Here is a 26,497-nt window from a genome sequence, read left to right on the forward strand (position 1 = left end):
GTCGAAAAAAAGGGCTTCATCGTGTGGACGGGTGCAGGTTTACATTGATTTAATGCTGCTAAATTTGACCTAAACTCCTAGTGTAGACCAGGGCTAAGGTGCTACAAGGACTCCTGGTTGTTTTTGCTAATACTCCAGATGAAGCCTAATCATTGCGGAGTAGAGCAGAAGAATTACTTCTTGTGTCTTCCTTATACCACTGCTGCTAATACATCCCAGAATGATATTTGCTTTTTCTGCAACAGTGTTACATTTTTGTCTCATATTTAGCTTGTGATCCACTATGACCCCCAGATCCCTTTCCTCAGTACTTCTTCCAAGGCAGTCATTTCCCATTTTGTATGTGTGCAACTGATTGTTCCTTCCTAAGTGGAGTACTTTGCATTTGTCCTTATTGAATTTCATCCTATTTACTTCACACCTTTTCTCTACTTTGTCCAGATCATTTTGAATTTTAATCCTGTCCTCCAAAGCACTTGCAAACCTTCTCAGTTTGGTATCATCCACAAACCTTTTAAGTGTACTCTCTATGCCATTATCTAAATCATTAATGAAGACATTGAACAGAACTGGACCCAGAACTGATCCCTGCAGGACCCCACTTGATATGCCCTTCCAGCTTGACTGTTAATCACTGATAACTATGCTCTGGGAATGGTTTTCAACCAGTTATGCACCCACCTCATAGTAGCTCCATCTAGGTTGTATTTCCCTAGTACTGTCATGTGAGATGGTATCAAAAGCAGGGGTGATGGAGCCATCCCAAAAGTCTGTGTGTGTGGGAGGGGGGGCAGGGGCCCTGTTCCCTCTGTGGCCCCACCCCTGCCCTGCCTCTTCTCCACAAGGCCTTGCCCCTGGCCAAGCCAAAAGCTGAAGCAGGGCCAGAGAGACCAGGCTTCTACACCTTCCCTGGGTGGGGGGTCGAGAGCAGCCTCCAGGCTGTGTCTCTGCCCTCTAGGCCTGCCACCCAGAGCAGGTGGAGAATCTCACCCTGACCTGGCTCTGGCTAGGGGGCGGGACCTTGGAGCCACAGCCCAGCCATATAAGGGCTGCCCAGGTAGCTGTGGGGAGCCATGGGCCCTCCACCCACCCTGAGAGGGAGGTCCAGAGGGCGGGGACATGGGCCAGGGGCTGCTCTCAGGCCCTTCCACCCCATTAATGCTGAGGGTCCGCAACTCCCCACAGCTGCATGGGCTCCCCAGCTGGGCTCCAACTGCTGGCCTTGCCAGGGGGTGGGACCTCATGTGGAAGAGGAGGGGTAGGGTGGGGCTCCTGGTGAAAAGTCAACAGGCCGGGCCTGTCCACTTTCAAAAAGTGGGAGGACCATGGCCCCTGGCCCCTTGCTCGGGTACCCCTGATCAAAAGCCTTACTAAAGTGAAGATATACCACATCTACTGCTTCCCCCCAAAGTACTGATGTATTCTGTTGTATTGTACTGATGTACTGTAGCATTTGTATTTTATTGATTTATTGATTAATTATATAGACTTATTGATTTTTGTGAATGCATTTTATTGATATAGAAAATTGTATTGATAATGTATTGAAGTGCTGTATTGTGTTGATTGATCATGGATTCTATTAAGTTATTGAAGAATTGCATTATAGTGATGTATTGTATTGTTAATGTTTTCATATAATGAATTGCATTTCTGTATTACACTGATATACTGAAATATACTATTGTATTAATGTATTGTGTTGATATATAGTATTGTGTTGATGTATACTGTTATATTATATTAACGTATTAATATATTGTGTTGTGTGATATTGATTAATTGGTCTATTGCATGTTCTTGATGTATAATATTGTCATATATTTATCAATTATTTTGTATAAATGTATTAATGTTTTGTCTTGATGTATTCTACTGTATTGCACTAATGTATTGAACTGACATATTATATTGCATTGGTTATTGCATTGTACTCGTGTATTTTATTGAAATAGTCTATTGTACTGATGTATTGTATTATACTGATGTTTTGTACTGAAGGACTGATATATTGTATTGGTGTATACAATAGTTTTATAGCACTGTATGGTATTCATATATTGATGCATTGTACTGTCTCATGTGATGTATTGATGTATTGTAAGGATTTACCAATGCATTACACTGATTATTTGATCTGATATATTGATTTATTTTATGGATGGACTAATGTATTGAATTGATTGATTGTATCGCTGGATTGTATTGTAATGACATATTGCACTGATGTATCAGTCTTGTGCTCCTAACCTCCCTGCTTCTCACAAAGCCTGCCAGGCAGGCTGCCCACTTGACCAGCTCCCTGGGCTATCTGGACCCTGGTGTGTGGGTGGGCAGCCAGGCTCCCCAGGGTAACCATTTACAGATGGGCAGGCTGACCAGTTCCCCAGGCTGACTGGCTAACTGGCCGGCTTGCCAGCTGAGGAGTCAGGGTCCAGACAAAAAATTTCAAAAAAATTCCATGTTGTTTTTCTGAAACCAAGCATGTTGGAATTTTTGGAACATTTCTGTTCTGTGGAAAACTTGGCATTTCCAACATTTTGTTCCAATTTGGAAAATATGTTTTTCAGAAATGAGTCTTGCAATATTTTATTTTTTACCTTAAGCTCCAGCTCCCAGAGTCCTGTGATTATGAGAGAATCTCAGCTTTCATTGAAAAAAAAACAAATTTCTCACTGTGATGATTTGGGGAATCTGTCTATATACTGTTTATGGATACCAGTTTGAGATTATGAATTCTTTCTATATGTAACCCTTCTGCCAGTTGTAGTCAGCAGCAACAAGGGCGTGATTCAATATATAGGGGTTCCTTTTCAACAATACAACACAAAACTGGCTTGAGCCCCCACGCACTAACCTGGGGAAATTATGCACCACCCCCGGTCACCTCTCAGAGGCAATACTTCCCCTCTCGCAAGCACAGAGTTTGAGCATAGAGAAGAAACTTTTAATAAAAGGAGGGAAGTAACCCAACATAAACTGGGAAAACATCACAAGCAGGATTCATAAATATAAACCCATGAACAAGACCCCCACTCCAGAGTTAGTTGGGCAGTGTCCTTTTGCCTCAGGTTCTTAAGTCCAGCAAGAAGGCACCTTGCTTGTCCTGCTGTCTGAGTGCTTGCTCATTGCTCCACTTTGCTAGACACCCTGCTGGCCACTCTCTCCAATCTGTTGGGGGCTCCAGGATGTCTTGAGGTTCTGCCACTTAACACAGCTCTGAGTGACTTCAGCTGTTAGTGTGGGAACCTCACTGTTAATGCACACTGGTAAGCCTCTTGCATCAGAGGCACTGTCCCAAAGCAGATCTAATGCTTAGACCCCGTTATCAGTGAGTTCAACTCTGTGGTGTGTAACAAGGCTCTCAATTGACTCTTTATCAGCTCTTTTACTACACAGTGGAGAAAGGAAGGGTCAAATGGTGTCTAGGACCTTAAGCAAAGCACACCCCACCCAGAACAAGTACCTGTCTCCACCCTCTCTCAACTCCACTGGGCTTTGGCACTCATGTTCCCTGCCTAATGAGTGCAGTTTATTTGGGGGTCAGTCCCTCAATCAGGGTATGGTAAGCACAGTTCTGCTGCATTTGATTCACAGAACAAGGATAACAACCCTTTAGTTTCACTGCCCCAAAAGTAAAGTGACTTGTGATCCAAAACCAGCCAAAAACTATCGTTTGAGCCAAACAGTCCAATCATGCTGAGCACCTAGGCAGAGTGGGTGAGCCCATGACAACAAGGTCAGCTCCTGAAATCCTCTTAGAATCACAGAATCATAGAAGATTAGAGTTGGAAGAGACCTCAGGAGGTCATCTAGTCCAACCCCCTGCTCAAACCAGGACCAACCCTAACTAGATCATCCCAGCCAGGGCTTTGTCAAGGTGGGCAAAACACAAACACCAAATCTGATACTGGCAACAGGACAGACAGCTCATCTGACATGTGAGCACACTGATGAGCATTACATTATGTATTGGTACCAGCTACAGCAAGGGAAGGGTCTGCAGTTGATCTATTCTTCTGTAATAAACTCCGTGCAGTCAGAGGGTGATGATAGCACAGAGAGATTCATAGCCTCCAGCCCTGAGATTGCACTCTTTACTTGACTAACTCCCCTGTGGCAGAGAATCATTCTGCTGTGTATTTCTGCACCAACAGCAGACCTACAGCAGAGCTACACAGTGCTCCAGAATCACCTCCTCCCTGTACAAATTCCTCCATCTCCCAGGAGAGAGGCCAGTGCCCCCAGCACAGGAAGTGGGAGTCTCTCAGCATGAACAGATGCAGGTCACCTCTGTATTGACAATGGAGCGGTGAATAAAGGGTTGAGGACTATGTTTAAATATAAAGATATACTTTAGAATTTTCCTAAGTGACCACTGATGTTGGGTGCTTCCATTTTTGCATGCAAAAGCTGTGGCCACTATGACCCTGGGTGCCTGGGGTAGCCCTCACTGAAAATGCCAAGGTCAGACAGACTGCAAAAGGGAGAGCTGATAACCACCAGTTCTGGGAGTAACACTGAAGTTAGATTCACCGACCAGTCACAGACTGTGCTTTTGATCCCCCACACTGGTTACTGAGAAGCTGAAAAAAGAAATCACACAGCCCCCTTTATTGCATTCCAGTTCTCTGGCTCCCAATCAGCACCTAGGTCCAGTACAGTGAGAAGTTATTTAAAATCTCTGCTCACATATATAAAATGTTCTTCTGAACCGCAGAGGTCCAGTCACATTGCCAGGTCAATACTAGCTTGGATCTTACTCAAAATACCACACTACCAGCCAATTCTTTAGTGTCTAAAACTAGAGGTTTATTACAAAGAAAAAAGAAAGTACAAGAAGAGTTGTTAAATGGTAAAGCAATCAGATACATACAGAGACTTCAAAGTCCATTATCAGGTTCTTAGCAGTAGAGGTGAATTTGCTGGCTTGAAAGTCCCCCTGGAATAATCCAAAACTTGGATGGCTCATTCAGTCCTTTGTTCAGTGTTTCAGTTTGTAGAAAAGTTACTCCAGAGGTAAGAAACAGGGTTGAAGACAAAATGGAGATGATGCAGCTTCTTTTACACCTTTTGCCATGTGGCTTGTCCATAGGCATGCCCCTACAAGTCCTGCTGACTCATAAGGTGTAGCCCCTGGCTTTTTTCAGTGGGTCCATTCTACAGCTGATGTCCTTTGATGCCATCAAGCAGGCTTAGTACTGATGCCACTTTGTTTGGGGATGTCACCAAGAAATATAGCACAAGTTTTGAAATATAGAAATATCATACATATCTTCAACTCACAATACAAAGGTAATACAAACATATAAGCAAGTTTATAATACTTGGCAAATAACATTTTCACTGACACCTTACACAGCAAATTTGGCACCATTCACTGCAATTTTATAATATTGGTATTAATAATAATATAAAGTGTCTTACAATTCCATACAGCATCACAGCCATTTTAGGCTGTGTCTACATTTAAAATGTTACAAAGGCACAGAGGCACACAAGGGATCCATGTAGTCCTGTATTGTGTCTACAACACTGGCCAGTACCAGATGCTTCAGATAAAGGTGTAGGAAGCCTGCAGTAGGCAGATGGGGAATAATCTGCTTCCTAGACTATTTATCATCCTGATCACTAATATTAGAGATTGGTTTAAGCCTCGGGCACAAGGTTCAGTATAGGCTGTGTGGGGAGCCCTGGACTGGAATAGCAGAGGAGATCTGAGGGGTATTGACAGAGTTGTGTGGGGAATCGATGATTAGAATAGCAGGACAGTTGCAGGGCAGGGCTGGGGGGCATTGGCAGGGCTGTGTGGGGAGCCCAGGAATGGAATAGCAGGGGGAAAGTGGGTTGCAGCATAGGGAAGGCTAATCAGCAGAGTTGTTAAGTGGATTTTTGCTTTTTCCTTTCCTGGAAATGCTATCATTATTGCCTCCTAAACCTGATAGAGGAACTAACTTTGTCCTTGCTCATGCAGTGCCCTGGGAAATGGGAGCCAGGTGGGTCTGGGGTTGGGGAGATAACACCTTCTGGGAGGTATAAAGTGGGGTGATTTCTCCAGCAAATCCTATCACAGACAACAGTGCTCACTGAATTCAACACTATGAAGTTCCTCCTGATTCTTGCCTGCCTGGGAGCATCTGGTGAGGTTTCCAAAGGCTTTTATCTCTCCGATCTTCCTCAGGGCTTAGTGGTATAAAGGCACAAGGCTATTGCTTTCCCTTATGTTGGTGTAGGTGCTTGTCTCTGCCTCTGTCACTTTGTTTTCCTCTTAGAATCATAGAATATCAGGGTTGGAAGAGACTTCAGGAGGTCATCTAGTCCTGCCCTGCTCAAAGCAGGACTAATCCCCAACTAAATCATCCCAGCCAGGGCTTTGTCAAGCCTGACCTTAAAAATCTCAAAGGAAGAAGATTCCACCACCTCCCTAGGTAACACATTCCAGTGCTTTCCCACCCTCCTTGTCAAAAAGTTTTTCCTAATATCCAACCTAAACCTCCCCCACTGCAACTTGAGACCATTACTCTTCGTTCTGTCATCTGCTACCACTGAGAAAAGTCTAGATCCATCCTCTTTGGAAACCCTTTCAGGTAGTTGAAAGCAGCTATCAAATCCCCCCTCATTCTTCTCTTCCGCAGACTAAATAATCCCAGTTCCCTCAGCTTCTCATAAGTCATGTGTTCCAGTCCCCTAATCATTTTTGTTCCCCTTCGCTGGATGATTTCCAATTTTTCCACATCCTTCTTGTAGTGTGGGGCCCAAAACTGGACACAGTACTCCAGATGAAGCCTCATCAATGCCAAATAGAGGGGAATGGTCACGTCCCTCAAACTGCTGGCAATGCTCATGCTTACATAGCCCAAAATGCTGTTAGCCTTCCTGGCAACAAGGGCACACTGTTGACTCATATCGAGCTTCTTGTCCACTGTAACCCCTAGGTCCTTTTCTGTAGAACTGCTGCCTAGCAACTCGGTGCCTAGTCTGTAGCAATGCATGGGATTCTTCCTTCCTAAGTGCAGGACTCTGCACTTGTGCTTGTTGAACCTCATCAGATTTCCTTTGGCCCAATCCTCCAATTTATCTAGGTCCCTCTGTATCCTATCCCTACCTTCCAGCATATCTACCACTCCTCCCAGTTTAGTGTCATCTGCAAACTTGCTGATGGTGCAATCCAAGCAATCCTCCAGATCATTAATGAAGATATTGAACAAAACCAGCCGCAGGACCGACCCTTGGGGCACTGCACTTGATACCGGCTGCCAACTAGACATGGAGCCATTCATCACTACGTGTTGAACCCGATGATCTAGCCAGATTTCCATCCACCTTATAGTCCATTTATCCAGCCCACACATCTTTAACTTGCGAGCAAGAATACTGTGGGAGACCATATCAAAAGTTTTGCTAAAGTCCAGAAATAACACGTCCACTGCTTTCCCCTCATCTACAGAGCCAGTTATCTCATCATAGAAGGCAATTAGGTTGGTCAGGCATGACTTGGCCTTGATGAATCCATGCTTACTGTTCCTGATCACTTTCCCCTCCTCTAAGTGCTTCAGAATTGATTCCTTGAGAACCTGCTCCATGATTTTTCCAGGGACTGAGGTGAGGCTGACTGGCCTGTAGTTCCCAGGATCCTCCTTCTTCCCTTTTTTAAAGATGGGCACGACATTAGCCTTTTTCCAGTCATCCAGGACCTCCCCGATCACCATGAGTTTTCAAAGATAATGGCCAATCGCTCTGCATTCACATCAGCCAACTCCTTTAGCACCCTCGGATGCAGTGCCTCTGGCCCTATGGATTTGTGCTCATCCCAGCTTTTCTAAATACAATCATAGAATACTAGGGTTGGAAGGGACCTCAGAAGGTCATCTCGTCCAACCTCCTGCTCAAATCAAGACCAATCCCCAATTTTTGCCCCAGATCCCTAAATGGCCCCCTCAGTGATTGAACTCACAACCCTGGGTTTAGCAGGCCAATGCTCAAACCACTGAGCTATTCCCCCGACTGCTTCTTTCTCCACAGAAGGCTGGTCACCTCCTCTCCATACTGTGCTGCCCTGTGCAGTAGTCTGGGAGTTGATCTTGTTCGTGACGACAGAGGCAAAAAAAGCATTGAGTACATTCGCTTTTTCCACATCCTCTGTCACTAGGTCGCCTCCCTCATTCACTAAGGGGCCCAAACTTCCCTTGACTTTCTTCTTGTTGCTAACACACCTGAAGAAACCCTTCTTGTTATTCTTAACATCTCTTGCTAGCTACAACTCCAAGAGTGATTTGGCCTTCCTGATTTCGCTTCTGCTTGCCTGAGCAATATTTTTATACTCCTCCCTGGTCATTTGCCCAAGCTTCCTCTTCTTATAAGCTTCTTTTTTGGCTTTAAGATCAGCAAGGATTTCACCGTTAAGCCAAGCTGGTCGCCTGCCATATTTACTATTCTTTCTACACATCGGGATGGTTTGTTCCTGTACCCTCAATAAGGATTCTTTAAAATACAGCCAGCTCCCATGGACTCCTTTCCCACTCATGTTATTCTCCCATGGGATCCTGCCAATCAGTTCCCTGAGGGAGTCAAAGTCTGCTTTTCTGAAGTCTAGGGTCCGTATTCGGCTGGTCTCCTTTCTTCCCTGTGTCAGGATCCTGAACTTGACCATCTTATGGTTACTGCCTCCCAAGTTCCCATCCTCTTTTGCTTCCCCTACTAATTCTTCCATGTTTGTGAGCAGCAGGTCAAGAAGAGCTCTGCCCCCTAGTTGGTTCCTCCAGCACTTGCACCAGGAAATTGTCCCCTACACTTTCCAAAAAGTTCCTGGATTGTCTGTGCACCACTGTATTGCCCTCCCAGCAGATATCAGGGTGATTGAAGTCACAACTCTTCATTGAGTTTCAATGAAGTCACACAAATGGGGGTCATTCTTGTTAGTTGCCAGCTTGTGCAGATCATGGGTGACTGGTTCACATTCTTTTCCAGGTGCATGAGAACCAAGGCCTGTGATCTAGTAACTTCTGTTAGTTGCCAGAAGAAAGCGTTGCCCATCTCATCCCCCTGGTCTTGTGGTCTATAGCAGACTCCCACCATGACATCACCCTTGTTGCTCACACTTCTAAACTTAGTCCAGAGACTCTCAGGTTTTTCTGCAGTTTCATACCGCAGCTCTGAGCAGTCATAGTGCTCTCTTACATACAATGCAACTCCCGCATCTTTTCTGCCCTGCCTGTCCTTCCTGAACAGTTTATATCCATCCACCCATGACAGTACTCCAGTATGTGAGTTATCCCACCAAGTTTCTGTTATTCCAATCACATCATAATTCCTTGACTGTGCCAGGACTTCCAGTTCTCCCTGCTTCTTTCCCAGGCTTCTTGTCTTTGTGTCTAGGCACTTAAGATAACTCGCTGATCATTCTGCTTTCTCAGTATGATGGAGGAGTCCTTCCCTCTTTTGCTTCCTCCTGGTATCCCACTTCCCCACTTACCTCAGGGCTTTGGTCTCCTTCCCCCGGTGAACCGAGTTTAAAGCCCTCCTCACTTGGTTAGCCAGCCTGCTTGCGACAATGTTCTTCTGTCTCTTCGTTAGGTGGAGCCCATTTCTGCCTAGCACTCCTCCTTCTTGGAACACCATCCCACGGTCAAAGAATCCAAAGCCTTCTGTCTGACACCTCCTCGTAGCCACTCATAGACTTCCAGGATTCGACAGTCTCTACCCAGGCCTTTTCCTTCCACAGGAAGAATGGACGAGAAGACCACTTGCGCCTCAAACTCCTTTATCCTTCTTCCCAGAGCCACGTAGTATGCAGTGGTCTGCTCAAGGTCATTCTTGGCAGTATCATTGGTGCCCACGTGAAAAAGCAGGAAGGGGTAGCGGTCCGAGGGCTTGATGAGTCTCTGCAGTTTCTCTGTCACATCATGAATCCTAGCTCTTGGCAAGCAGCAGACTTCTCGGTTTTCCCGGTCGGGTCAGCAGATAGATGACTCAGGAAAGGAGAGGAAAGTGATCAGGAACAGCCAGCATGGATTCACCAAGGGAAGGTCATGCCTAACTAATCTAATCGCCTTTTATGATGACATTACTGGTTCTGTGGATGAAGGGAAAGCAGTGGATGTATTGTTTCTTGACTTTAGCAAAGCTTTTGACACGGTCTCCCACAGTATTCTTGTCAGCAAGTTAAGGAAGTATGGGCTGGATGAATGCACTATAAGGTGGGTAGAAAGCTGGCTAGATTGTCGGGCTCAACGGGTAGTGATCAATGGCTCCATGTCTAGTTGGCAGCCGGTATCAAGTGGAGTGCCCCAAGGGTCGGTCCTGGGGCCGGTTTTGTTCAGTATCTTCATAAATGATCTGGAGGATGGTGTGGATTGCACTCTCAGGAAATTTGCGGATGATACTAAACTGGGAGGAGTGGTAGATACGCTGGAGGGGAGGGATAGGATACAGAAGGACCTAGACAAATTGGAGGATTGGGCCAAAAGAAATCTGATGAGGTTCAATAAGGATAAGTGCACTTAGGATGGAAGAATCCAATGCACCGCTACAGACTAGGGACCGAATGGCTAGGCAGCAGTTCTGCGGAAAAGGACCTAGGGGTGACAGTGGACGAGAAGCTGGATATGAGTCAGCAGTGTGCCCTTGTTGCCAAGAAGGCCAATGGCATTTTGGGATGTATAAGTAGGGGCACAGCGAGCAGATCGAGGGATGTGATCGTTCCCCTCTATTCGACATTGGTGAGGCCTCATCTGGAGTACTGTTTCCAGTTTTGGGCCCCACACTTCAAGAAGGATGTGGATAAATTGGAGAGAGTCCAGCGAAGGGCAACAAAAATGATTAGGGGTCTAGAACACATGACTTATGAGGAGAGGCTGAGGGAGCTGGGATTGTTCAGCCTGCAGAAGAGAAGAATGAGGGGGGATTTGATAGCTGCTTTCAACTACCTAAAAGGGGGTTCCAAAGAGGATGGCTCTAGACTGTTCTCAATGGTAGCAGATGACAGAACGAGGAGTAATGGTCTCAAGTTGCAGTGGGGGAGGTTTAGATTGGATATTAGGAAAAACTTTTTCACTAAGAGGGTGGTGAAACACTGGAATGCGTTACCTAGGGAGGTGGTAGAATCTCCTTCCTTAGAGGTTTTTAAGGTCAGGCTTGACAAAGCCCTGGCTGGGATGATTTAACTGGGAATTGGTCCTGCTTCGAGCAGGGAGTTGGACTAGATGACCTTCTGGGGTCCCTTCCAACCCTGATATTCTATGATTCTATGATTCTATGACTCAGTCCCCCTTAGGAGGGAGTCCCCGAACACCAACACCCACCTCCTTCCCTTTTGGAGCGGTGGTCATGGAACCATCGTCCCTAGGACAGTGCATCTCATGCCTTCCAATCGGCAAAGTCTCCTTCTGCACCCTTCCCTCAGATGTATCATCTAGTCCACTCTCGGCACTAGTACCCGTGGAGAGAACATGAAAATGGTTGCTCACCTGTATCAGCATTGCTGGTACATGGATGCTCCTCTTTCTTCTTCTGGAGGTCACATGCTGGCAAATTTCTTGACTGTCCTTCTGTCCCTGCTGCGCAGCCTGCTCTCAATCTTCAGAACATTGTGACCATAGAAGCATATCTTGATATCTGTCTAGGAAATCTTCATTTTCTCTTATGCAATGCAGGGTTGATACTTGTTTCTCCAGACCTTGAACCTTCTCTTCCAATATGGAGACCAGCTTGCACTTTGTACAGACAAAGTCACTTCTGTCCTGTAGAAGAAAGACAAACATGGCACATCCTGTGCAGGTCAGAACAGCTGATTGCTCACCATCCATATTACCTTCCTTCTATGAGCTTCCTCAGCTGTTGAAGTGACTACTGAGAGAAGCCTGCAAGATGAAAGCCTCAGGGGGCTCTCCCCAGGTGAACTCCCAGTCTAACTCTCTCCGTTCGCCACTCAGCTGGTTCGCAAGTGGCTGCCTTTTTATGACAATCAGGCCCACTCAAGGCCCACCTGAACAAAGCACTCCCAATTCACACTTTTCAAACAATCAAGCACACGGTCAAACTGACAAACTGTCCCCGGAATGGACACTTAGATACTCACCAACACAGCCCTCCTAATGCAGTACTTAACATACCTCCTCTCGGACAGATCCCATAGGATGCACCCATACATCATTACAATACAATAATCAATGCAATATAATACAATAATCAATTCTATACAATACAGGAAAGCATTTAATCAATGAATACATTAACAGGATACAATATATCAATGGTCTCAACAATATATCAACACAATACATTAATGCATCAATAAGTAGATACTCAATACATATACATCAATATAATTAATCTATACCATACATCAATACTATAAGTTTTATAGTATGGGGGGGGAGGGATAGCTCAGTGGTTTGAGCATTGGCCTGCTAAACCCAGGGTTGTGAGTTCAATCCTTGAGGGGGCCATTTAGGGATCTGGGGCAAAAATTGGGGATTGGTCCTGCTTCAAGCAGGGGGTTGGACTAGATGACCTCCTAAGGTCCCTTCCAATCCTAACCATCTATGAATCTATAAGTTATAGGCTAGATTCAGAAAATGGCTTAGTTGCCTAATCCCAGAATCAGGCCCCAATGGAATTCACAAAATCCCTGCTTGGCAGCCACCGAACACCATAGGCACTTAACCTTGACCAGCAGCTAAATTTTTGCAGTAGCAGTTCCTTCAGTGACTATGTGCATGCACACTCTTGCCCTACACCAGGCATCCAGCTGCCTAAGCCCCCGAGATATGCAAGACCTAGGGAAGAAAGGTATTCCTTTGCCTAACTTGCCAGCAAGGCCTGATCCAGTAAATGTGCTCAGAATTCACTTACCAGCTCAGGCACTTATAGGCAAGCTTATAGCGGGTGGGTGAGAAGAAAGACTTCCCTCATCCCTTTTAGCCCACTGGTTGGAATGTGGGAGACTCCTGGTTCAAACCCTCCTCCACCGAGCAGGAAGAAGGAATTTGCTACCTGTTGGGTGAATGCCCTAGTCACTGGACAACAGGATATTCTGGTTTGGAGTTTCCCTCATGCCTTCCTGTTAAAGCTGCTCCATTGTGAATAATAATTCTGAAAAGTCATTGGAGTCGGGGGACTAGGTCATTCACTTCCCAAGTGCTCTAATCGCCAGGCTACTGAGTTATGCTCTCTTGTTATCTGGACCAGTGGTTCTTTGATTATTTATCCAAAGTGTGACATTTTCAAAAGGAGAGAGTGAGGCAGTACCTGTATAAGACTATCCCATACCTCAGTGGCACGGGCACTCACCTGACACATGGCAGAGCCCTGTTCAAATCCTTTCTTCCCTTGAAGTGAAGGAACGTCTTGTACAGGGGGCCGCCACATCCCAGGGGAGTACCCTAACCACTGACAATGCCACATCTAAGTTTCTTTAGCTCTCCATTAATATACATCAATATAAAGTATCAATATGTTAATATATCTATAAACTACAATACCTATATACATCTGCAATATAATACAACTAGAATTCATCATTACAATAATCAATGTACTATAATGCAATACATCAATACAATAAATTACTACATATGAATATGATAATACAAATCTATAGAATTCATTAATACAATACCATACAATGAAATACATGCAAACACCAGTACAATATTATACCTGAGTATAATAAGTCAATGCAATACAGCACATTAGTAAAATACATCAATACAAAACAATCCATCAACACAATACTTCAATACACCAATACAATTAATCATGCAGTATATCAATACATGAATAACATTCATGGTAGAATACAAAACAATCCATCAGTTCATCACTTCAGTATGCTACAACAATCCACCAATACAGCATAAAACAATGCGATACAATATATCAATAGATTACATTAATGTAATATAATACAATACAATAGAATAATCTATGTAATACACCAGTACTATACAATAATAAATGCAAGACTTTGATACATTAATACATCAGCCCAATACAATACATGCACTCATCAATAAAATATGTCAGTACAGCACAATACATCAATGCAATACATGTAATTCAACACATAAATACATATATTTATTTCAATAAAGCTATATATCAGTAGAATGTTATACATCTATAAAATACAATAAACAATGCAATACAAAATTATTAGTATAATAATCAGTGTAATATAATACAATAATCCGATGAAGTGAGCTGTAGCTCACGAAAGCTTATGCTCCAATAAATTTGTTAGTCTCTAAGGTGCCACAAGTACTCCTTTTCTTTTTACAATAATTAATGTGATACACCAATACAATACAATAATTCAATACACCAGGACAGTTTAACAATACAATACATAATTATATCAATATAATGCAACAGATGAATCAATATATATCTTTAATGCAATACATGAATACATCTAGACAAGACATATCAGTTCAATACGATACTAGTTATGGGGGGAGGGATAGCTCAGTGGTTTGATCATTGGCCTGCTAAACCCAGGGTTGTGAGTTCAATCCTTGAGGGGGTCATTTGGGATCTGGGGCAAAAATTGGGGATTGGTCCTGCTTTGAGCAAGGGGTTGGACTAGATGACCTCCTGAGGTCCCTTCCAACCCTGATATTCTATGATTCTATAATACATTATTTCAATGCAATATAATTCAATAATCTACACTCTAGAATACATCAATACAAGAGACTACAGCAATACATCAATACAACACATCAGTTAAATATATCAGTATATCACTACAATACACTCCATCAACTTAATCCATTTAATAGAATATCAGGGTTGGAAGGGACCTCAGGAGGTCATCTAGTCCAACCCCCTGCTCAAAGCAGGACCGATCCCCGACTAAATCATCCCAGCCAGGTCTTTGTCAAGCCTGACTTTAAAAACTTCTAGGGAGGGAGATTCGACCACCTCCTTAGGTAACGCATTCCAGTGTTTCATCACACTCCTAGTGAAAAAGTTTTTCCTAATATCCAACCTAAATCTCTCCCACTGCAACTTGAGATCATTACTCCTTGTTCTGTTTCAGAAAGCTTATGCTCAAATAAATTGGTTAGTCTCTAAGGTGCCACAAGTACTCCTTTTCTTTTTACTCCTTGTTCTGTCATCTGCTACCACTGAGAACAGTCTAGAGCCATCCTCTTTGGAACCCTCTTTCAGGTAGTTGAAAGCAGCTATCAAATCCCCCCTCATTCTTCTCTTCTGAAGACTAAACATCCCCAGTTCCCTCAGCCTATCCTCATAAGTAATGTGTTCCAGTCCCCTAATCATTTTTGTTGCCCTCTGCTGGACTCTTTCCAATTTTTCACATCCTTCTTGTAGTGTGGGGCCCAAAACTGGACACAGTACTCCAGATGAGGCCTCACCAGTGTCGAATAGAGGGGAACGATCACATCCCTCAATCTGCTGGCAATGCCCCTACTTATACATTCCAAAATGCCATTGGCCTTCTTGGCAACAAGGGCACACTGTTGACTCATATCCAGCTTCTCGTCCACTGTCACCCCTAGGTCCTTTTCTGCAGAACTGCTGCTGAGCCATTCGGTCCCTAGTCTGTAGCGGTGCATTGGATTCTTCCATCCTAAGTGCAGGACTCTGCACTTGTCCTTGTTGAACCTCATCAGATTTCTTTTGGCCCAATCCTCCAATTTGTCTAGGTCCCTCTGTATCCTATCCCTACCCTCCAGCGTATCTACCTCTCCTCCCAGTTTAGTGTCATCTGCAAACTTGCTGAGGGTGCAATCCACACCATCCTCCAGATCATTTATGAAGATATTGAACAAAACTGGCCCCAGGACTGACCCCTGGGGCACTCCACTTGATACCGGCTACCAACTAGACATGGAGCCATTGATCACTATCCGTTGAGCCCGACAATCTAGCCAGCTTTCTACCCACCTTATAGTCCATTCATCCAGCCCATACTTCTTTAACTTGCTGGCAAGAATACTGTGGGAGACCGTGTCAAAAGCTTTGCTAAAGTCAAGGAACAACACGTCCACTGCTTTCCCTTCATCCACAGAGCCAGTTATCTCATCATAGAAGGCAATTAGATTAGTCAGACATGACTTGCCCTTGGTGAATCCATGCTGACTGTTCCTGTTCACTTTCCTCTCCTCTAAGTGCTTCAGAATTGATTCCTTGAGGACCTGCTCCATGATTTTTCCAGGGACTGAGGTGAGGCTGACTGGCCTGTAGTTCCCAGGATCCTCCTTCTTCCCTTTTTTAAAGATGGGCACTACGTTAGCCTTTTTCCAGTCATCTGGGACCTCCCCTGATCGCCATGAGTTTTCAAAGATAATGGCCAATGGCTCTGCAATCACATCCGCCAACTCCTTTATCACTCTCGGATGCAACGCATCCGGCCCCATGGACTTGTGCTCATCCAGCTTTTCTAAATAGTCCCGAACCACTTCTTTCTCCACAGAGGGCTGATCACCTTCTTCCCATGCTGTGCTGCTCAGTGCAGCAGTCTGGGAGCTGACCTTGTTCGTGAAGACAGAGGCAAAAAAAGCATTGAGTACATTAGCTTTTTCCACATCCTCTGTCACTAGGTTGCCTCCCCCATTCCGTAAGGGGCCCACACTTTCCTTGACTTTCTTCTTGTTGCTAACACACCTGAAGAAACCCTTCTTGTTACTCTTAACATCTCTTGCTAGCTGCAACTCCAGGTGTGATTTGGCCTTCCTGATTTCAGTCCTGCAAGCCCACGCAATATTTTTATACTCATCCCTGGTCATTTGTCCAATCTTCCACTTCTTGTAAGCTTTTTATTTATTTATTTAAGAGCAGCAAGGATTTCACTGTTAAGACAAGCTGGTTGTCTGCCATATTTACTATTCTTTCTACACATCAGGATGGTTTGTCTCTGTAACCTCAATAAGGATTCTTTAAAATATTCTTTAAAATTTATCCAAATCAATCCATCAGTATATAAATACACTATATGGAGGAAGTATATTATTACATGAATACAATCCACCAAGACAAGCCAATATTCTAGAACTTCAGTACATCACAGTATATTAACCCATCAATATGTCAATAATCAGCACAATATAATACACCCATAAAATACATTGATGGAATGTTTCAGAGCAGCAGTCGTGTTAGTTCATATTCTCAAAAAGAACAGGAATACGTGTGGCATCTTAGAGACTAAGCAATTTAATGGAGCATAAGTTTTCGTGAGCTACAGCTCACTTCATCGGATGGAATGTAATACTCCAGTACATCAATATAATACATCAGTACAATAATTCTACATAATAAAATACAATATTAACCATCATTACAATACAATAAATGCAACATGGAAAGTGTAATCAATGGAATAGAATACACCAGTACATCAATAATCAATACAATATATCAGTATATTACATACAATACGTCTATACAATATATAGTTAAAATATCAATACAGAATACAACATCAATAAAATACATTGATACATTAATAAAATGACATACATCGATAGACTACTTTTATACAATACATAAATACAATCAATACATTAATATAGCAATAAAAACAGTACATATATGCATCAATATAATATTACACATCACTACAATATAAAAATTAATGCAATGCAATATATCCTTACAATAATCTATGCAATATTATATGATAATCAATGCAATGGACTACATCAAAACAATAATACATCAATATATACATCAGTATATGAATACCATAAAATACATCTATACAATACTATACATCAGTATATCAATACAACACAATCTAAACTTTAGTACAGTATTGTATAGCAATATAATAATCTATGCAATGCATCATTACAATATAATAATCAATAAAATACAACAAATCAATAGAATATATCAATATACCAATACAATAAAGAATACAATATATCAGTACCAAACAACACATCAGTACATTTGATCTGTGATGTCATAGCCATCTGTGATGCACATGGTCACCAGATTTTATATATAGAAACCAGGGCAACTAAGTGTTGTCACAGAGCTGTGGGAGAGAGCAACAAAAGGGAGAAAAAAATGGTGTTTGGGCATGTGTGTGATGGAATGAGGATGATGTGAGGGGTGTGGGAGTGTTTTGGTGATGGAATGATGTAGTAGGGTCCTTGGTGAGCTGTTTGGCCTAGTGGTTAGTGTCCAGTCAGTTGTGGGATAGTAGTAGGGGAGCCCAGGCCCACCCACTCCACCAGCCTCTGACCCAGAGCCCTAGGAGGGTCAGCAGCATTCACCCTGGACCCTCTGAGTTACCCTCCCTGGGTCGCTTCCTACCACTGCCCCCTGCGCTTCTGACCCCAGATAAGGAAAAATAAAAAGGAAATCCAACCATCAGCCCCAACTGGGCTCAGCATACAGTCCTGATACTTCAGCGAGGTGTCTCTAGCTCCTTTTGTCATGAGCCTTCAGGATAGGTCTGTATTCCTCCCCAGCCTCCAGCCTTCTGAGCGGGGCTGTTCCCTTTTCAAACCTGCTTCCAGCTGGAACATGTTCTGCAGGGTTGGAGGGGCAAGGCTAGCTGGGCCCAGTATTGTCCTTTAACCCCTTCCGTTTCGATACCCCACTACAAATTAGATAAAATGAGGGGCATATCTCTTGAGGGATGGGCTTTTTTCTGGGGGGATCGTGGGAGGAGCAGGAAGATTAGGTGAAGGGTATTCACCACTGTAGGGCCCAGTGGTAAGGATGCGTGGCCACACTCCCTTTGATGACCTTTGATACTCATGGTGGAATGTCCTACAGGATCTTGGCCTCATTCAGTGCACAGGATGGACCTATTCTGGGGATGAATCAAGGTTGTGGAGTAGGTGAACCTGTTGTCTGCCTCATTTGTTGCAGAAACAAGAATGTGTGTAGTGAATGAGGACAGGGATTGCAAGAAGGAAAGGACAGTCTAATGATTAAGGAACTTAAATGCTACCCTGGTGCACTGGATTCATCCCAGCTTCTGCCACAGAGTTCCTCTGTGATGCTGGGTAAGTCACTTAAACCAGGCTTCCCTATTTTCAGAATGCCCGACTTGAGAATCTGGGTTCTGATTTGCAGAGGTGCAGAGCAATCACAGATGCAACGAAGCCTAAGGGAACTATGCTTGAACATATGAAGTGCTACAACATGCTAAGTAGGGGGGAGGGATAGTTCAGTGGTTTGAGCATTGGCCTGCTAAACCCAGGGTTGTAAGTTCAGTTCTTGAGGGAGCCATCTAGGGATCTGGGGCAAAAATTGGGGATTGGTCCTGCTTTGAGCAGGGGGTTGGACTAGACGACCTCCTGAGGGCCCTTCCAACCCTGATATTCTAAGTACTCTGAAAAATCAGGAGCTAGGCATTTCAAACTGCCCCTCCCCCCCAATTAGTGAAAAGTTTTTACCTTAATCTCTCTGGGTCTCAGACTTCTGATCTATAAAATGGAGATAATACTCCCTCTCCTCACAGGGCTCTTGTGGAAATAAATCAGTCAATGTGAAGCACTCAGGTGCTGTAGTGATGAGCACCCTAGGAAAAAACATGAAGAAATTTAAAATCCTTTCTTCAGAACAAGGTTTGAACAATGTGCAGAAAATAAGGCCTGGGGCCATACATGGAACAATGATGAGAAAAAACATACATACACATACTGAGTGAATTTTCGTTGTACAGGGTTTGTCAGATCTGCTCTCTCCATAAGTTTTTATGTGATTGTATGTTACTATTTTTTAATGAAAAGAAAACAAAGTTCTGGTGTGTGTCATTTTTCTCTTGTGCACCTGGCACTTTATCAAATCCACCCTCAGAAATGGTGCCTAATGACATTTAGAAGACATCCAGCTGGTGGAGAAAGGAACAGTATGCTCTTTAAGAGGTGTGTAATGAGGCAGAGCGACCTATCTTCTTCTGCACTTGAGAATGAGGGACCACTACACTCCCCCTGTAGGGTGGAGTTGAACCGGCCTCACCAGAAGTACCAGGTTGGGACAGGAAGTAGAAAGGGAGGGCTCTGCAGCTCAGTTGAATGGGAGCCAAGTTAAGAGACAGATGTCTCACTTTGCTGCAGAACCCTGGAGCTGAATCTGTGCTTTGCAGTGTCCTGCCCCTGAAGGAGACTGTCCCTGGAAAGGAGTCACCAGGATGGCTGTCCATTGTGTACCCAGAGGACCTTTGGACCTCAGACTTCCCCACCCAGACTGTGGTAGGAAGTAGCCCAGGGTAACCAGACTGTAGTCCGGTTTTGTTGCCAGAGCATGAGTTAGCGGGTTTTGTATGGATCCTCCCCCCGACCTAGTGGCAGACCACTCCACCACTGTTAGGGCCCTGGGCTGGGATATGGTGGAGACGGGTGTCCCCCATACCGTCTGCCACCCCAACAGGCCTACCTTTGACTGCGGTCTGCCTGAATTAATATGCCAAATCTCTTGTTGCTCTGCCCTGTCTGAGTGCCAGGGCGTGCTAGACTCTTAAGTGTTGTCAGCCCCAGCTGGAGCCTGTGGGCTAAAGACTGCTCATGCTCTGCCCTGTGTACAGGGCTAGAGCCCTATACTGTGTGTTTGCTGGCTGCCTAAGCCAGGATGCTTAGACTAAAGACTGTTCAGTGCTCTGCCCCGCCAAAGAGGGGTGAGGGCATCAGATGGTTACTGCTTGTTTTGCCTCTGCTAGGCAGCCACAGACCTATAGACTGCTTATGGCTTGGCCCCACCAGTGAGACTCAACCCCAAGTGTTGTTGCCTGATACAGCGAGGCGGGGTGGCCTCCCTCCCCACTTGGTAGCGGGGACCCCTACAAGGTGGTTAAGGGGAGGTTCAAGCTGGGAGTAAAGGTTTGAGATGTCTGTTAGGAGGGCTGAGTAAGGGTTAACCAGCTGGGGCTGCCTCGGGGGCTTCTTAGGGGAGATGAGATAGGGCTTGTCAACTGAGGTCTTGTTTAGATCAGGATTAAAAGGTGTGAAGTTGAGTCCAGTTACCTAGCTCAGTCTAATTAACACCTCCTAAAACTCAAGACAGGACAAAGCGATTGTACTTTAACATATGTTAAACTGATGGAGTTTATGAGCCTGGGCTGGATCTGATAAAACTGAACTAGAAGCATTAAACTGTGCTTGCACTGGAATTAAGTGGGATTTCTGTGGAGTGCAGCTAGCTGATTGCACTAATACAACTGGAAAAAAAAACCTCACCTTTTCCCCAGGTGTAGACAAGGCCTGGTTGTTACTGGTAGTTAAGTGAGGATTCAGTGTCTGGAAGAAATGAAGACCAGAAGTAAAGAAGGCATTGTAAGCAGCTTCAGCACTTTGGAGCAGGGATTTGGGTGCTTGGCATTGAGGGGCCTGTGCAGGAGTAGACAGCTGGTGGAGACATGGCAGGGAGTGCTTTGGGAGCACTGTGTAAGTGTAACCCTCCTGAGGTCCCGGGTTCAATCCTGCCCACTGGGGTCTGTCAGTGTTACATAAGCAACTTGACTTATCTGCAGTTGCAACTTACTTGTTTTAAAGGTTAATCTAGAGCATAGCCAGTGTCACTTCCAGCCCTGTTCGTGTGCAGGGCTGGTGAGATAGAGCTGCTCTCCCAAAGAAGGGAGGAGAAGTTCTACTACACAGGAGGAAGCTCTTAAAGTGCTATATGTCTATATGTTGGTATAGAAACACACAGCTGAGTCATTCACTTTGTTAGAGACGGATTTGACTGAAAGAACCGGATGTCCCAGTGAGCATCTGCAAATCCCACTGGAACACCACATTTCTCTACATATTCTATGGTCTCAGACCAGGAGGTGAATTGCAGAGCCCTTCACAGAGGCTGCTAGTACCAGGTAGACTATCATACCTATCATTTAGTTTCCAAGACAGATGGCCTCACTGTTCTCTCTCCATTGCCAGACTCCCTATGTGTCCTGAGAAGGGAAAAAGACAAAATACAAGAGATGTACTCAGTCAAGCAAATGGCTCATGGCAGTAGAGTTGTATCCTGCGAACACAAGGATGAGGTTTGATATCTCAGCAGGTGACATATATGTTCCCAAGCAGGGTCATCCCGAGCTATTCTGGGGCCCTACACAGCCACCCCCCCCCCCCCCGTGGGGTGTGTGTGGGGCCCCAGGCCTCCACTGGGGGGCTGGCTTGGGGAACAGGGGGGAACCACCCCCCAGCACTCACTGGTGGTGTGGCTGGGGCCAGGCCACTGCACTTCCTGCTGCACTCCTCAGGGGTGTGGGGCAGGGCTGGGAAGGGGCGGGGGTGGGAGGAGCAGGGGGAGGGGCTTTGGGGAAGGGGTGGGGGTGGGTCGGAGCAGGGGCAGGGGCCCTGGGGAAGAGCAGGGGCTGGAGCAGCACGGAGCTGCGCAGGGCACCAGTGCCCTACGCAGCTGCATACTTTGCGTATGGGTAAGGACAGCCCTGTTCCCAAGAGACGAATGGCCATGCTTTAATTTCACTAACTTGGGTAGTTAAGCTGCATCCATGTGAGTTTCAGTACAAACCCGCCCAGAACCCTGGGTAATTACTGGTGGGGCTAGCCCACATCGAAGCTTGCACTAGTGCAGCTTCACTGCCCCAGGACCTAAACTAGCTAGATTAAAGGTCACTCGAGTATGTCATCTTGAGCTGCAATCACACCTTGTAATTTCAGTCAAGACGTACCCTGAGTGGTTATTTGGGGGAAAGATGGGGTGAGGCTTTGGCTACGGGGAATGAACAAAGGGGATCAGGATCACAGTGGTGCTAGGGTGGACTTAGTATTGGATTTGGCAGTTTGTGTCGGGGTTTGTGGTGCTTGAAAAAGTAGAGGACTGTCACAATGGGAGCTGGAGATCTCTGGGGAATGCACCATCTTATGTAATAATAGGAAGTTTACTCATCTCTGGAGCTCTTAATATAGACCAGGAGCTATTTTCCTCTGTGTGGCAGCACACCTCCCTACTCTGTGGGAGATGGGGAGATGGCGTTCCTCTTTCTGAAGTGGTGTTCAGGAAGGGGAGGTGGTTTTTTGTAGAGGGAGGAGGTGACTCTGAAGCACTGTGTCTAAGCTGCTGGAGCAGAAATACACAGCCGAGTCCTCTGGCTTCACAGGTGAGATTTTCAGCTGAAAGAGCTGAGTTTGTGGCCGGACAGCTGTGAATCTCTCAGAAATATTTCCTGGCTCTACTTGAGCTGTATCATAGGAATAATAGATCAGGTGCAATCCTTTGCCCTGATGCTGCTGGTACCAGTACATGTAATCATGATTAATATTTTGTTCACAGTGTAGGTCCGCTATTTTTCCTCTCTCCAGTACCAGACTCAGTGTCTGATTGAAGCGGACATCTGCACCTTCTGTGGGAAGGAGACAAAACACATGAGAGAGACACAGTGAAACCAGTGGCTCATGGGGATACCTCCACAGCTGCACCCTGCAAACTCCAGGACAAGGATTTCATGACTTAGCCAAAAACTTACTTGCTCCTAAGAGACAAATGGCCATGCACCAGACTATCTGCATTTCCATCTTTAGAGGTGTTCCCCAGCACTGACATTTATATGGCTCTTCTATCAGCACACAGAGGCGGGACCTGTTGTCATTGTCACCACCATTGGCTCCTGCACAGGCAGACCCAAGGGAGACTTCTGAGAAGGTTCAGGCTTATTCTGCTGGGCCCTCTTGAGAGGTGATCTCGATTCCCAGCTCTGAGATGGAACCCATTATTTGGATGAGCTGATTGTGAAATCAGCTCAATGCGCATTCTAGTATAGACTCTGCGTAGACACTGCAGAGGCCATTCTGCTGAGCATCAGCTCACAGCAACCTCAGGCTTATAACCTATTTTAAGGAGGCTCGGTCTACATTTAATACTTATACCGGCATAGCTATGTCAGTCAGGGGTGTGATAAAAGCAGCCCCCAGTGCCATAGCTATGCTGGCTAAACCCCAGTGAGATGCAGCTATGCAGACAGAAGCACGCTTTCGTCAGCATAGTTAATCTCATTCAGGGAGAGGGAGTTCCTACACTGGCAGAAAAGCTCCTGCTGTCAGAGTATGTCAGAGTATGCTGTGTCTACACCAGGGGGCTCTGTCAGTATAGCTATACCTACATAGCTAGGCCAGCATAGGCTCTGTAGTGTAGATACAGCCTGAAGGACTGGGGTTATCCCCCATCTCCTTAAGAAAAGATCTGGGGAATTTTAACGTCTGTCCAGACAGCCCACCAGAGCCACAGAAGGGGAGTTTGGGTTAATGTATCTTCTGAAAGGACAAAACTCTAACAATGCATCTTTCCTCTGTCCCAAGTACCCCATTAACTTAATGTAGTGAATCACCTACCTACTGAATGAAGTTGATTATTATTATAAACTGACATACAGATTTTCCAAAATACCCAGTGATATATCTAATGTATACTTAACTTAAAACAGTGTAAAGGAGTCTGATTTTCAGAAAGTCTTAAGTACCTTTCTTTTGAAAACCAATCCTTTGAAATCCTCTTTAAGATGTCTCATGGTGGTCACAGAGAAACTCAAACACACAATCGAAGGCTATGTCTACACTGTGCACCTTACAGCGGCACAGCTGTGCCACTATAGCCATGCCGCTGTAAGGTACGCAGTGTTGCCGCTCTTTGTTGGCAAGAGAGAGCTGTCCACCCCTGAGTGACAAAAGTTTTACTGACAAAAGTGCAATGTAGACATGGCCGTAGCCATTGGGTCCAAAAATGTGCTATGCACTTTACAGACAAATAAAACAGACACGGCACCTGCCCCAAGGACCTTTCAATCTAAATATTTGAAAAGTAAACTGTTAGTTACAACTCTTAGTTTACTAACTAAGGAACTAAGATACAGTTTTAGTTTTTCATTTGGAAGGGGTGGTATGGAAAGTCAGTGAGAACAAGGAACATGAGAGGGACAAGGATGAAAGGGTGCTGACAAACATGGAGAGAACAAAGGAGATGGAAGTGTGTTACTCCCCACAGAGAAAAATGTTCTTGTGCACTCAGCACTGATGGAAAATCCAAAGGCAGAGGGCTCCTGATCAAACACCATGCAGCCGTTCTTCCGCTCCCATGACTGCTCTGCTATGAGACTCTGTCTTCTAGGGTACTAAGGACTGTGTACAGGACCACATGCCCCATGATGCATTTTTTATCTGTATGTGCTGATGCCCCCTACTGGGTGGGATGTGCCAAACCTTCTGTTTCTATCAGTTCCCACCGAGGGCAGAGCAAGTGGTTGAACTCTGCTCACTCGGCAGACTGAGGCCTGCTCTTTTCGAGTGGGAGAGTGTGGGTTCTGCTCCCAGATGCTGCACACCACTGGTTAGTTAAGGATTTGGGGGGCAGATGTATCTATGGACACAGGGCCAGGACACAGTGGCAGATTATATTAGTGCTGAGCCTGTGTGTCCTGCATGGATCTCCCAGGGGAGCTGTCCTATCCCATTTCCTTTTACCCAGAAGAGTGTGCCTTAATCCCCTCCTCATTCCTGTAGGTACCCATATAGTGTTGACATAGATTGAGACTTCCTCCTCTTCTCCTCCCTCTTACGGCACTGGTTGTGGGTAGAGATGCAGGGGGAAGCCCCTCTTTGGGAAGGGAGCTGCAGTAGCAAGGGGAGGAGGTTTTTGCAGGGGAAGGAGGTGACTCTGAAGCACTGTGTTAGACTGCTGGCACAGAAATACACAGCTGAGTCCTCTGGCTTCACGGGTGAAATGTTCAAGCTAAGGCGCTCAGGCTGCAGCTTTTTAGCTTGGAATCGATCAGTGACATTGCCTTTGTCTGTTAGCTCTTCATGAACAAAGAGGAAGAGCAGCTGCAAGTCCTGTCCTGGGTCCTGCCGGTACCAGAACATGTTGTTATGCCCATAGGTTTGTTTACATATGAGCTGGGCTTGGTGTCCCTTTTCTAGGACCAGACTCTGGGTTTGGTTGATCTGACCACCTGAGCATCCTGTGAGGGAAAGAGACAAAACACGTGAGATGGTGACAAAAGAAATGTCACACAGGGAAATGTTCAGAGCTGTGTCCTGCAAACACAGGGATGGGGATTCACCTTTCAGCCAATGACTTACTTGCTGCCATGAAACAGATGGACACGTACCAGACTATTTGCATCCCCATCTCTGCCTCACTAGCAGGGATGTTCCCCCAGCACTGCTCTGTAGGGCTGGTTCCTCTCCTACACCTGGAGACAACAGAAGGGGTCTGTTTGTGGTTTGGCTCCAGGCTCTGACACTCACAGACACAACAGCTGAACCAGAGAGGCCTGTGGATATTCCTCCCTCCCTGGGAGCGGTGATCTTGATTCCCAGCTGAGACACAGATCACCTGCAAGTCAATAGGCCTATGTGGCATGACTACAGGGGTGACTTCACAATGACACCTTAAACGATCATCTCAGCAGAGAGATCGACCACTAAAAAGGGCTTTTTGAATGAGCTCTGACTCCACCCTCTTGAGTGAGGTACATTAGTGAGGAGGTGGTGGGTGGATGTGCCAAGTATAGATGAAGCCTGTGCTTGTGCTGCCTGCTTTTTCATTCCTGTTT

At 45.2% G+C, this 26,497-nt stretch overlaps 1 gene segment (V, D, J or C); it reads right to left on the minus strand.

Annotated features, from left to right (window-relative positions):
• The window catches only part of LOC140898634 (T-cell receptor beta-2 chain C region-like), a 131,958-nt gene that overhangs the window by 74,719 nt on the left and 30,742 nt on the right, over window positions 1-26,497 (minus strand). Inside the window, 1 exon segment of the C gene segment in view lies at window positions 23,446-23,465. Coding sequence covers window positions 23,446-23,465 — 20 coding nt within the window.

The sequence above is a fragment of the Lepidochelys kempii genome, chromosome 1 (genome assembly GCF_965140265.1).
Source record: "Lepidochelys kempii isolate rLepKem1 chromosome 1, rLepKem1.hap2, whole genome shotgun sequence".
Classification (NCBI taxonomy): Eukaryota; Metazoa; Chordata; order Testudines; family Cheloniidae; genus Lepidochelys; species Lepidochelys kempii.